Below are 12480 nucleotides of genomic sequence, written 5' to 3' on the forward strand. Positions count from 1 at the left end.
ACATACACCATGGCGCCGGACGCTGCATTTTCCAACACGGGCGACAAGAACGAATTTACGAAATTCGCCAAGTTCCTCGCCTACAAAGGCATTCAAGTTATCGTAGAATCCAGGAAGGGAGTCAAAATAGAGCCGAACACGAAACAAAAAACCAATGCGTCGGATACAGACTGGTTTAACCTTCAAATACCTGACTCGCCGGAGGTTAACCAGGCCACCAAAGGCGCTCTACCGTCTGATAGGATCATGGAAACTCTCAGGAACCAACTCCACGTCGAAATATCTGTCCAGACCGAGGATGGTGATGAGATGGTTCTAGAACTCTGGACATTACACTTAGATGAGGCGTTGTTCGATACGTCATTGAAGGCCATGAACACGGTGTACTTCCGAATGGGTATACTCTTGAAATCTCTGATCACGATCACCAGAATAACGCCCGCATATCATTTGTCTAGGAAGCAGAGGACGGAAAACTTTACGATATTCTACAGAGTCTATAATGGGGAACCTAAATTAAATTCCTTGGGTGAAGAAAAATCTGTGAAGAAAATTCAAGCTGGCCTGCTAAAAACACCCATGGGTGGATTCTGTTTTACCGTATCCTACAGAACAAATTTTTCTATCTCTCCAAACAAATCGGAGAAACAAAAATCTCTGCTGTTGTACAAGAGCGATCATTTCGAACTCAGTCCAAAGCACGTCATTTTCGACTCGAAGAAGAACAAAGAGAAAGATTGCAAGGCACCAGTAACTCTCGACCTGAACAAACCACTGCGGCTTGCGGCTTTCGTCGATGAAATTGCTCTACAGAAAGCCATCAATGAATTCTTTCAAATATTCCCGATGCCCGCGCTGAAGATACGTCCGAAGACTAACGTCTCAGAAAATAAGACAGTCGATTTTAAAAGTACCCAAGATCTCGACAATGAAATAATATCGAAGAGCCCAACGCAACTGGAGATGCCTCCGAAAAAGTTCTCGGGATTTCGTAGCGAGAATGAACCTCCACTGAAATTGCTTCATTTTCCTTTCGCCGACCATCATCCGATACGGGAATTGGCGGAGTTCTATAAGGACTTCTTCAACGCTCCCCACCTGAAATTGAGTAATGACTTCAACAAGAGCAGTTCCGACCAAACCGAAATGACTGACGCCGATTTATCGAAGGATTTGGAACTCCATGAAAGTTCGCTACTGGAATTTGACGAGTTGCTCGCTGATATGTGCCGGTCGGCCGAGTGGAGTGGGAATTAGGGGAACAAGTGGTGATGGAAGACTGATGTAGACTATTAGTAACAAAATATATTGGTATACTATTACGTTTGAGTAAATTTTATTGCAATCACTTTCCTAGATAAATGTCATTAAATTCGTAAAAATCATATTTCGAAATGTTATATGATGGAGTGTGTGAAAATCTTCATAAAATTTTAATATAATGAGGATTCTGAGTATGCCCAACTTTAGTTTAAAGTAGTAACTCTGATAAAGTGAGAGTTTGAAATTAGAAACATTGTTAGAATTGTACCAGACACACCTACGACTTTAGAACTTGGGGAAGTAATTGGTTTTAGGCTTTTCTTGCCGCCAATTTAACTTCTACTCAAATAATGGCCTATCTTTACTTGTAGATCCGAGTCTGAAAAGATTTAGTTATTACATAATTAAAATGTCGTAACCGCCCATGATTATTTCAAATTACATTATGCACAATTCACAAGTCAAATGTTAGCAGAATTTTCTGAAATGGAACAAAATAGATGAATTTGCCTGGCGGTTAACATTATATTTTTTTGTATATTTGGATGCTCTACATTCCTAATACTTTGTTACTTCCTTGAATGCTAAGGGTAAAAGGTGGGTTGCACCAGAGTCGTGGTTTAAGTTATGGTTATAGTTAAAGCTAACTTGACTTTAACTATAACTCTGACCACAGAATTTAACAGATGTCTGTTGCTGGTCCGACAAGGCTTTAAATGAACGTGGGCGGGGGCGCTGCTGGTAAAGGAGAACTGTCAAAAATGGCGTTTTGTATGATGACAGCGATAATTCATTTTTTCGCCACGTTCATTTAAAGCCTTGTCGAGCTTCTATGGTTATGGTTAAATGTGGCGTCCATTTTTTACTTTAACAAAAGATTTGACATTTTGTATTGTAGTTATCGTTAAAGTTACAGCTATAGTTAAAGTTGGAGCAACCCACCCTAACATAACATAAAATATTATATTGTGTCTACAACAGAGTAATTATTGTAATCTACATGAAAACAACATTACTATTTTAATGGTTTTAAACTTCAAATAAAACGGAGTTATAATAATAAATTATGAAATGCAAGGAATTATCCTAATAAAATTACAAACATAAAGCGCCATCTTGTGAACTAAAAATAAATTTAACCATATTTTCAGTGCTAGTACAGTAGATCGTTAATAGGTGGCGTAAATCAAATATTGCTTACAATACTGTTTTATTATTCTTGCCTTTTCTGAGTAATATTGGAGTCTTTTATATAAATTTATGACTTAAGCTGCGCATCCACTGCATCGGAATCGGAGCGTACGGAGCGTCGTCATTTACGAAATGCCGATGGGGTGCGTCCACTGCATTCGGATTCCACATCGGCAATTTAGTTATTAATGTATATATGAAATGTGTGCGTTAACGCTTTGGAGTTAAGGTTGGATTTGCTATGTTCAGTTTTGATACTTTGTTTCGATGCGCTTTGACTCTGTACTAAATATATAAATTGACCCATAGACGCGGCTGCGGATGATGTCATCGGCTTAAATTCCGGTCTCAGGCGCAGAAATGCCGATCCAGTGCACGCAGTACCATACAAATCAATACAAAGCAACAAATCCGTACGCTCCGATTCCGATCCAGTGCACGCGCAGTTTTAGGAACCATCTACGTCAGGGCTTTCCAATCTTTTTCAGCCTGCGGCGCAGTTGCACATCAATATTTTGTCACGGCGCCTTACTCTACCTAGCTATTAGAAAAAGCTACATAAATAAACACATTTAATGATTATAGTTAGGTACATAACGCAGGTAAATAATAATAAACAAATAAGTATTTAATCATCTACCTGCTTCACCTAATTAATATTATGATATTTTTTTTATATTTGTGGTTTCGGATAAGGATGGAGGATCGACTCACGGCCGGCGCGGTTTGGAAACCCCTGATCTACGTTATTATTAGCATCAAACCGAATTTTGTTTGTTAACTTAAAGGTAGTCTTTTGTGCAAGACCAGCTTTGTAATTGACCAGTTTTATTTTGAGGCTGATAGTAATTATTTAAGTAGGTACTTGTCATTTCAACTTTGTAATAATATAAATTCCACTGTTCGTGTCATACATTGATAATATGATAAAAATATATACTTAAGTAATTATTATTTTAGATTATGTTGTAAAATATTTGCTAACGACATAATTACGTTTATAAATTAATAAAATATTTTGCAGAGATAAAATGTTCTAATTTCTTATGTCAATGGTTTTAAAATCACGTCATGACAATATTTTGTACACTGCGTGCGAACTGCGAGCTCGGATGAAATAAGGCCAAAAAAGCGAGAATCTAATTACTATTTTAACCGCTTTCGATGCTAGTCTGTATTTATATGCATCACAGCTGACCTCCATTATACATGGAGATCAGTGATATGCATGAGAAAAAAAACAGATTACCTAAGTAGCTCTCCTTCGTCCCAATATTGCCCAATACTTCGTCGGAACTTGGGTTGCCAGGCGCCCGGATGAAGCCGGACACAGTAAGGCTTTTTGATTGCGTGTCCGTCAATAAGAGTCCGGCTTTTGTAGAGCTTTGAACCAATAAATTTTATATGAAAAACTACTAATTTTAGAAGGTTTTACACCTAATAAAATGTAAAACTGTATGTTAAATTGTTTTAATAAAACAGAAAATTACGAACGTATTCCTACAGAGTTCAGATTCTAAGTATTCGATAGCAGGACTTATACAAATGTCTTTACTGCTTTGTCCGGCTGTACTGTATATCTCGGAATCGGCTCCAACGATTTTCATGAAATTTAGTATACAAGGGGTTTCGGGGGCGATAAATCGATCTAGCTAGGAATCATTTCTAGAAAATGTCATTTTCATCGGATACCGAGCAAAGCTCGGTCAAACAGCTAGTATACTAGTAATCTATGGACACAGTATACTGTATGACCTACTTGCAGCATCACATATTTTATGGACATAATGAGTTCTCACGAGTACAACTAATTTGAGTTAGTATTAACTAAAATATCAACAATTTGCCACTAAAAAACACAAGCGGTTTAGGCGCTTTGCAGAACGATAGCACAAAGGGAATCCTATATTCCTAACGCACATGGTAGGCAAAAAGACCGTGTCGCAGGTGTCCGGCGGGCACTCCGCACTGGGATGCCCGCCGTGGATCAAACCAGTTTGTATGCAGTAACGCAGACGGCGTGTGCTTTGTGTACGCGGCGCGGGCACACATCGACGGGCGTACGCAGCGAAGTTGACCGGCCCCGCCCCTTCGTCTGCAAAGCGCCTTGTACCGTATACGCGGCGATACTAATTCGCCGCAAACCGCCAGCGATTTTTGTTCGCCAACGCAATCGCTCCGTGGTCCGGATCCGGATGGCTATTTGTATTTGCTATTGGCTATTTGTTGTATTTAACAAAATTATTGACGTATACACAAACAAGCAAATAAAGGCAAATACAGCCTTCCACACATGGACGTCGAATACCAAACTTTTACTCGACTTTCTTTACTTGCCTATTTGACTCTTTTGATGTGCGTCAAAAACCGACAAAGGTTGATACGTGTATTTGGTATTGGTCATATTTGTCAAATAGGCAAATAAGGCCAATATTTGTCCAACATACCATCTACGCATGGTGATTGTTTGGCGAATACATCAAATACGCAAATACAAATAGCCATGTGAAGTGCCTCCATTACTCGTTATCATCAAAAAACTATCGTAGATAAGGCAGTAATGAAACTATTCATACTTAGCAAGTAATTTTATTAGAATTTTTTGAAGGATTTTTTGGATCCCTTGCCCTTTGAAACCTTTAATACGTTGAAACGGACTGTCTTGGATAGAGGTCTGCATTCACCAATGGTGACAATATCTCCAGCTTCGACGTCCCTGGAAAATGCAATTTAAATTTATTAGCTGAATATTTTTTGCATCATACTTATAAAAATAATATTAAAATGTAATCAGATATTGGGTTAAGAACACTCTTATCGTCAATTAGTCTTCGGAAGACCGTCGTGTGAGTTTCATCATTTGAAAACAGCATTTTATATGGAATCAACACTTTTGACAAAAAATCCTCTTAGTATCGTCTTCCTTACAAAACATTGCTTAAATTTTTGCTCATAATAATATGAAAAAAACTTAAGAGAGGGAAGTTTAGATTACATACCTAAAGCAAGGCGATAAATGGACAGGCATATTCCTGTGACGCTTCTCGAATCTGTTGTATTTGGGTAGGTAGTGCAGGTAGTCACGTCTGATGACAATGGTGCGCTGCATCTTCATTTTCTGCACGACACCAGTCAGGATACGTCCACGGATGGACACATTGCCTGTGAATGGGCACTTCTTGTCAATGTAGGTGCCATCAATCGCCTGAAAAGTGAAACAGACAACTAGTCAGTTTCATCAGAATTGGGATTACTGACTTATTAGGGAGTAATAATAAAACATCAGAATTTGGGTTTGGAACACTGTCTTCATCATTTTGTAATCAGAAGACCGTCGTGTGAGTTTCATCATGATAAGCTAACAGCAATACATTAATTTGGATCATTAAAGAGGGTTCTGGGTAGAGTTAAAAAGGCATTATATGAGGACTGCATTCTACGAATTTTCATAAATAAAATGCAAATTATGAAAGTTGCCTTGCTAGTTGTATTGGTCCATTTCTTTACACCAATTTTTTTTGTAAAAAAAATCTGCATACTTTTCTGAGTCCACAAAATGTGGATCTCATATTTTGCAATTCCACCCAGTGCCTGCTCTACAATAATTATTGTTAGAAATAATATTTAATACTTGATATTATTTAATAATAAATATAAACAACCACTATTATAATTTTGAATGGCTGAAGCATTATGAACATTTTGTTAAGACCCTGGATACCCAACTCCAGCACATGAACATAAATTATAGATATGCAGAGATTGCAGACACCATACTAACAAAATATTTTGTTGTTGAACACTGTAGGTGGCTGTCTTTCTTTAGATATTATGTTGAAAAGCATAATGACAAAAAGAAAGCAACATCTTATAGTTTACTTGTGAAAATATTCTATTAGCACAGGGAACAATATAATATTTTATACCAGTGTTTCCCAACCTTTTTCAGCCATGGACCCCCAGGATGTCAAGAATGGTTTTCACGGACCCTCTTAATAAAAAAAACTGCAAAAAATCGGATTACGTATGGTCCAGAGATGACACCGCGGACCCCCAAACAAGAACTCCCTGGGGTCCGCGGACCACAGGTTGGGAAACACTGTTTTATACAATAGTAATAATTTTGTATACATAAGCTAACAGTCATTATATTTAAAAAAATAATGATATTATGACATTATAGTAAAACTTAAAACTAGGAAATGAATATAATTATAACATGCAGAACTTACCAGTTTTAAGAAACTTTAAAATGAAAATTATGAACCTCTTAATATTAACATGAATTTTTGGAGCGGACATATAATAGCGCCATTTTATAAAAGAATGGTACACTTAAATGTTTCTATTGTAACATGCAATACAATATAAACTATTTGCAAAAAGTGGACCATTCATTACCCATTGTTAACAACATGTAAGCCCACCACCTAGCCCAAATATAAAATACTGCTCAGACCTCACGTGGTGTCTTGAAACCTAGACCGACATTTTTATGGTGGCGCATATCCTTCCTCTTCAGGCCACCTTTACGGTTGAGGAAAACCGTTGCCTGTTTTTGAAACGCTTTCTCTGTCTACGAAAAAAAAAAAAACATTATTATCACACAGCATGCGTTACCTCTCTCGGTGTTTTGAAACCGAGTCCCACATCTTTGTGGTATCTCAGTGGTTTGCGGCTCCTTTTAACACCGATTCCCTTCTTACGGTTCAAAAACACAGTAGGTTGCTTTTGGAATGAACGTTCCGTCTGCAATTCAGTTGAAAATTAGTTTACAATATTCATCTACACAAGCTCAAATATAAGCACAATATTCATAGAACTACATAGTTAACAGAATTGGCATAAGCAACAATAGTTTCGTTAGAATTAACTACAACTCGGGCGAGTTAACTTGACACCTGGCTTAAATTTTACCCCTCCCTCGCTTCCCCGCGCAGCACCCCGCTCTCGTCGTACGCGTCCAGTAGCGTTAGCATATTATATCTGTTACCGTTACACGTGTGTTATTGAGTTTGCGTTTCGGAGTTATTTGTTAGTAGTTAATGGTTATTGTTTTTGGATTTTTGTTGAGTTTTGTTGTGTTATTTGTTAGTTGTTACGTTTGAACGTTAAATTTGTTAAGTTTTTGTTATTCGTATTAACGTTTGAACATTGCCGTGCGTCTGTGGTATGAATTAGCTACTCACGGAATATATTAATATGAAGCTAGATACAAATTATCGGACGCATCCATAAACCTCGTATTCCTGCTGGGGAACCCTTGGGCGAGTCCAACTCGTACTTGGTTAATACTGTGGTTAGTGTAGCCATATAAAAATAACTAGTTCCGGTAACGTAATTTTTTTTTGAAATAACTTAAAATAAAAAAACTTTTTTTGCACTCAGTACTTAAGAGAAACGTCAATTGAACCAGGTGTCATGTTAATTCGCCCGAGTTGTACTTATGTGCTTTAATGAAGAAATTACATTTGTTTTGGTTCAGGTTAACTCCCGCAAAATTTCATAAAATTATTGTAATAAGTATTACAATTTAAAGTATGTAATTATTAAAATACACTAAGTAAGAAATTTATGTACCACAACACATTTCGGTAATCAAAAGATTTAAAAATCCAAAGCTAACCTAAAAAAGGTATACTTGATTTTCGCAAAGACCATGGTCCACAAGTCTTCTTTGATTATGTTGAATTATATAATTACGATATTCAATTAAAAACATAAAGATACGAAAATTGCCGCAAAATTAACTTAATTTCATGACTATTCAGCTTTCGATAGCGTATACCCACGTGGAAGAATGTGTTGTAAAATTCAATGTAAACAACATTTTAACGCACTCCCTTCTGAATACGATAATTCTATAAATTAATGTTTATATTATAAGCTTTCCTAGCACAAGAAAAACGTTAATTTAATCAGAAAAATAGCATTTTTAAAAGAAATTATCACTACACACCTGATCCGCCATTTTGCTTGACACCGAAAAGAACTGTACGAAACGTCAAAATGACATTATTTGCTCAATGATTTTTTTTCTTATGGCGCTGCAGCCTGCACCTAAAGTGGCCCATTCACGGTCCTGCAATGCAGTCCGCCGTGCAGGACTGCGAAATGACGTAGTTCTGGACACATTATCCTGCTTTGCCGTACATCTAGGGATGTGATATACTTGCAAAATTCAATATCAGGGCTTCTAAGTACGAATACGTAACGAAACGAAACATATAGGCATGCTCTACGTGGAAAATTAAGTTGGTTTTGTTAGAGTAGATCCTTCCAAAGTGTAATTTGAGGGAGAAACAATCGTTTTTTTAATGACGCGGCTCACGTGTCATACGCCACATGTTAAAAACATATATGACACGGCTGCTGTGCCGTCCGCACTGAATCAGTAAAAAATATTTTTTTTATTTACACGATTTTGCTCCTTATTTCCATGCATATACAGATTGAAGTCCTATGCAAGTATTTTCAGGGAGCCTTAGTGATTGAAGAGGAATGTTTATAAGTATAATAACATTCATTAAATAGTGGAGAAATACTGTTATTGTTGGGGTTTCTAATGTCGTGATGTCGTAAATAATTACAGTTTTTCCGCTTACATTGCAAACGCAGGCTGCACCCTACGAGTTTATCAAAATAATGTACCAAGTATTGTACATATTGAAAAGGTCTACAGATAACTCCGCGATGGTAGGTATATAATATTGTCTATCTCCTATGGATATCCCACAATAACAGTTCTTTTTTTTTTTCATTTATTTTTAACGACAAATAATAGGTAATTTCCGAAGCGATTTTAACCTATACAGCATTAATCCTTAATCCTTATTCAATTAAACACTATAAATACATTGTTGATTTAGTATATATCTATATGGCTCTTTACATCATATGATTTAAATAGATATTATCGAAGATAATATTACACACAGCTCGACAAGGCTTTAAGTGAACGTGGGTTGACGGGAGCGCTGCTGGTAAAGGAGAACTGTCAAACACATGTCAAAAATGACGTTTTTGCAACGTTTTTGTATGATAGCATCATATATTAAGTATAGCATTATGATAGAAACTTTTAGTTCCTTTTCTCGCCACGTTCATATTATAAAGCCTTGTCGAACTGTATTTAAAAATTGCGAGACGAAGCTTTGACGAAACGGGGGAAATTATTTGAAAGGGCTTATTTGAACGTGCTAATCTCAGGAACTACTGATCCGATTTCAAACATTTTTTCAGTGTTAGATAGCCCATTTATTGAGAAAGGTTATCAGCTATATTTTAACACGCTAAGACTTATAGAAACGAAGAAATAGAGGAAAGTGTGGAAAAACGGGGGAAATTATTTTAAAGGCCTTATCTCACGAACTACTGGAGCAATGTTTCTATTATTTGGCACAGATAAGAAATAGACCACGTGAAGCAAACGTGAAGGATCATAGGCAATTTTTGTGGACTAATTTACCTGTGAAATATCTAATTTACGCGGGCGAAGCCGCGCAGAACGTTATATTTCGTGTGGTCACGACATCACGCGTAAACAGCTAGACCTATTTTGCTGAAATTTGCTATAAAGATACTTTGAGTCCCGAAAAATAACATAGGATACATATTTTTGTCTCTGAAAAATGTACGGTTACTGCACAATATACTTTTATGATTTGCGCGTAAACTATTCAATTTATTTTGATGGATTTTTGTAAGGAGATACTTTGAGTCTCGGGAAAGGACGAGAAATACTAATTTTGCCAATGATATTCTATGTTACTAAATGAAACTCCTTGCTAGTGGCCCGACCCCGAGCTTAGATACGATCTTCATCCTCAATTTGACGTCTACATTCAGTATCGGCGCCATCTTGAATTATAAAAAAGGGTTCTCCAAAGTGTCAAATGAATGGAGATTATAGCAGAACCAGATCGATGAATCATTGAATTTTTTATTCAAATCCAAAAATATACGATTAATATTGTGTAGTTTTAATACAATGATTCAAACACAAACAATGCTCAGTAAAATTGATTACCTACTAACAATGCAATGCATCAAGATTCAAGTCTAACCTAGTTTTTGGCAAGACATTATAGGACCGACTAGCGAGGACTAAGCTGAGTTTAAAAAATCTGACTACTATTGCATTCAGTTAATGAATCCTCAGAAATGTGCAGTCAAACTAATCATTCAATCAATCAATCAAATAATTTTTATTCAGTTATATTTCTACAAAATTCTTAATGAACGTCAAGACTATGGTATGAGTATTTTAGAAACTCATTGAATTTTGCCCGGAAAATGAACGGTTCCCGCACAATAAACTTTTATGATTATCGCCTAAACCAGGGCTTCCCAAACTTATTTGTACTGTGACGCCCTTGGGACTTTGCCGTTCCTTTATGACGACCCTCAACCCAGCTCCCAAAAATACTTTCTAATTTTCGAACTAGCCTACCCAACATAGGTTATCAACTTATCATAAAACACTATTTGGACATTTATGGTTATTAGGAAATAATGACCAAATCAAAATACAAGCATAAGCCAGCAAGGCTGGCTATAGTCAAGGATGCGCTTGCTATTCTGAGCATAGCTTCTGGAACCGGGGACTGCCCGGGATATATGAAAACCATAATGGGCGAGGCGTTTATTCGATTTGGTTGTGTTGACATGCGACGCCCTTGGGACAATGTTGCGATGCCACGGGGCGTCGCGACGGTCAGTTAGGGAAGCCCTGGCCTAAACTATTTAATAAATTTTGGTAAAATTTGGCATGGAGATTTGAATCTGGGACAAGGAATATTTTTGTCCCGGAAAAATGTGCGGTTCTCACACAATATATTATGCGTGTTAAAAACCTATGAGGCCGGGTGCCATCGAAATTCTCATAATTATACGTAATACCAAAATCATTTTCTCATACGAAAATAATATTTAACATGTTTGAGTTATTTTTCAGCTTAAAAAAGTTATTACCTAGGTTCCTGCACAAAAATTTACTACAAAATATTTAAACACTAAAAAATATTTTTAGTGTTTAAGGCCGGTATAAATAGTCAAGATGCATCTCGGTCTCACGACACGGTTCAGGCTCTGCGATTGGTTGGCTGTCAAAATTTGGACCAATCATAGAGCCGAATCGCGTCTTGAGACCGAGATGCATCTTGAGTACTGACTATTTTATACCGGCCCAGGGACACAGTATAGCAATATTAGTCCCCATATTGCCATACTGTGCCAGGGAGACTGTAAACCGGTGTTTTAATTTTACCGATATTTTCCTTAAAATATCGATTCACGTATCGATATCACTCGAAAATACCGATATTTGTATCGATTTCTACGAAACTGGTAAAAATTTTACCGGTATTTTTATCGAAACTTATACCGTAGCCACCTTTTAAATGTTTTATCAGCCCGAAGGGGCATATCACACTATCATTTATCTTGGATCATTTATATTTTATATGATCATATATCTGATCAGTGATCCATATATACTATTATACAGTCAGGTCATTTTTAACCGACTTCCAAAAAGGAGGAGGTTCTATGTTCGGCTGTGAATTTTTTTATCTATGTTCAACGATAACTCCGCCATTTGTGGATCAATTTTCAAAAATTTTGTTTTGTTGTATCGGGTATGATTGTGGATTAGTACCATGTTCATAAAAATGGTAAACTGATGATGAGATCCAGGAGTAATCGAGGGAACTCCTCAAAATTTAAATAGAAATATATGGTGATTTTGGTTTTATATGAAGTATTTTGGGCAAATGCAAATATCAAAACTGTTCAATTTTGTATTATCATTATTCATGTCATCAATATTATCATGATTCTAGTATCACGCGAATCACAAGTACGATTTGGCCTGTATAAGTAGCGATACTACGATTTGGCCTGTTACACCATCAATATTATCATGGAATAGTGATAACATTGAACATCTAAAAGTATTGATATTATTGTACCGAAATAAAATATCGATACCAATAATGATATAATAGATACCGGTATACACCCAAA

The 12480-nt window shown here is 36.6% G+C and overlaps 2 protein-coding genes across 3 annotated transcripts; one reads left to right on the top strand and one right to left on the bottom strand.

Moving 5' to 3' along the window:
• The first annotated feature begins 9 nt into the window (after positions 1 to 9).
• On the top strand, positions 10 to 1322 carry LOC121727620 (autophagy-related protein 13 homolog). The gene has a single exon (XM_042115551.1). It carries the CDS (start codon positions 10 to 12, stop codon positions 1255 to 1257), a length of 1248 nt encoding a protein of 415 aa, XP_041971485.1. The 3' UTR covers positions 1258 to 1322.
• A 3705-nt stretch (positions 1323 to 5027) lies between these two features.
• On the bottom strand, positions 5028 to 8477 carry LOC121727624 (40S ribosomal protein S11). Of its 2 annotated transcripts, none has more exons than XM_042115557.1 (4): positions 8414 to 8477; positions 6914 to 7030; positions 5454 to 5659; positions 5028 to 5170 (listed from the first exon to the last, which is right to left on the bottom strand). In XM_042115557.1, the coding sequence occupies exons 1-4, from the start codon at positions 8423 to 8425 to the stop codon at positions 5047 to 5049; spliced, it is 459 nt and encodes a 152-aa protein (XP_041971491.1). In that variant the 5' UTR covers positions 8426 to 8477; the 3' UTR covers positions 5028 to 5046. The 2 variants fall into 2 exon arrangements, with proteins under 2 accessions (XP_041971491.1, XP_041971490.1); XM_042115556.1 differs by lacking the exon at positions 6914 to 7030 and adding an exon at positions 7075 to 7203 and having other exon boundaries at positions 8414 to 8466.
• Positions 8478 to 12480: the final 4003 nt, after the last annotated feature.

Source organism: Aricia agestis, chromosome 6, assembly GCF_905147365.1.
Source record: "Aricia agestis chromosome 6, ilAriAges1.1, whole genome shotgun sequence".
Taxonomy (NCBI): Eukaryota; Metazoa; Arthropoda; class Insecta; order Lepidoptera; family Lycaenidae; genus Aricia; species Aricia agestis.

Excerpts from the sequence above, each read along its gene's own strand:
- LOC121727624 (XM_042115556.1), bottom strand. Across the intron at positions 5,660-7,074 it reads GTTTCAAAACACCGAGAGAG|GCGATTGATGGCACCTACAT; the intron begins GTAACGCATGCT and ends TTCACTTTTCAG. Across the intron at positions 5,171-5,453 it reads CATTTATCGCCTTGCTTTAG|GGACGTCGAAGCTGGAGATA; the intron begins GTATGTAATCTA and ends TGCATTTTCCAG.
- LOC121727620 (XM_042115551.1), top strand. The coding sequence starts at position 10 with ATGGCGCCGGACGCTGCATTTTCCAACACGGGCGACAAGAACGAATTT.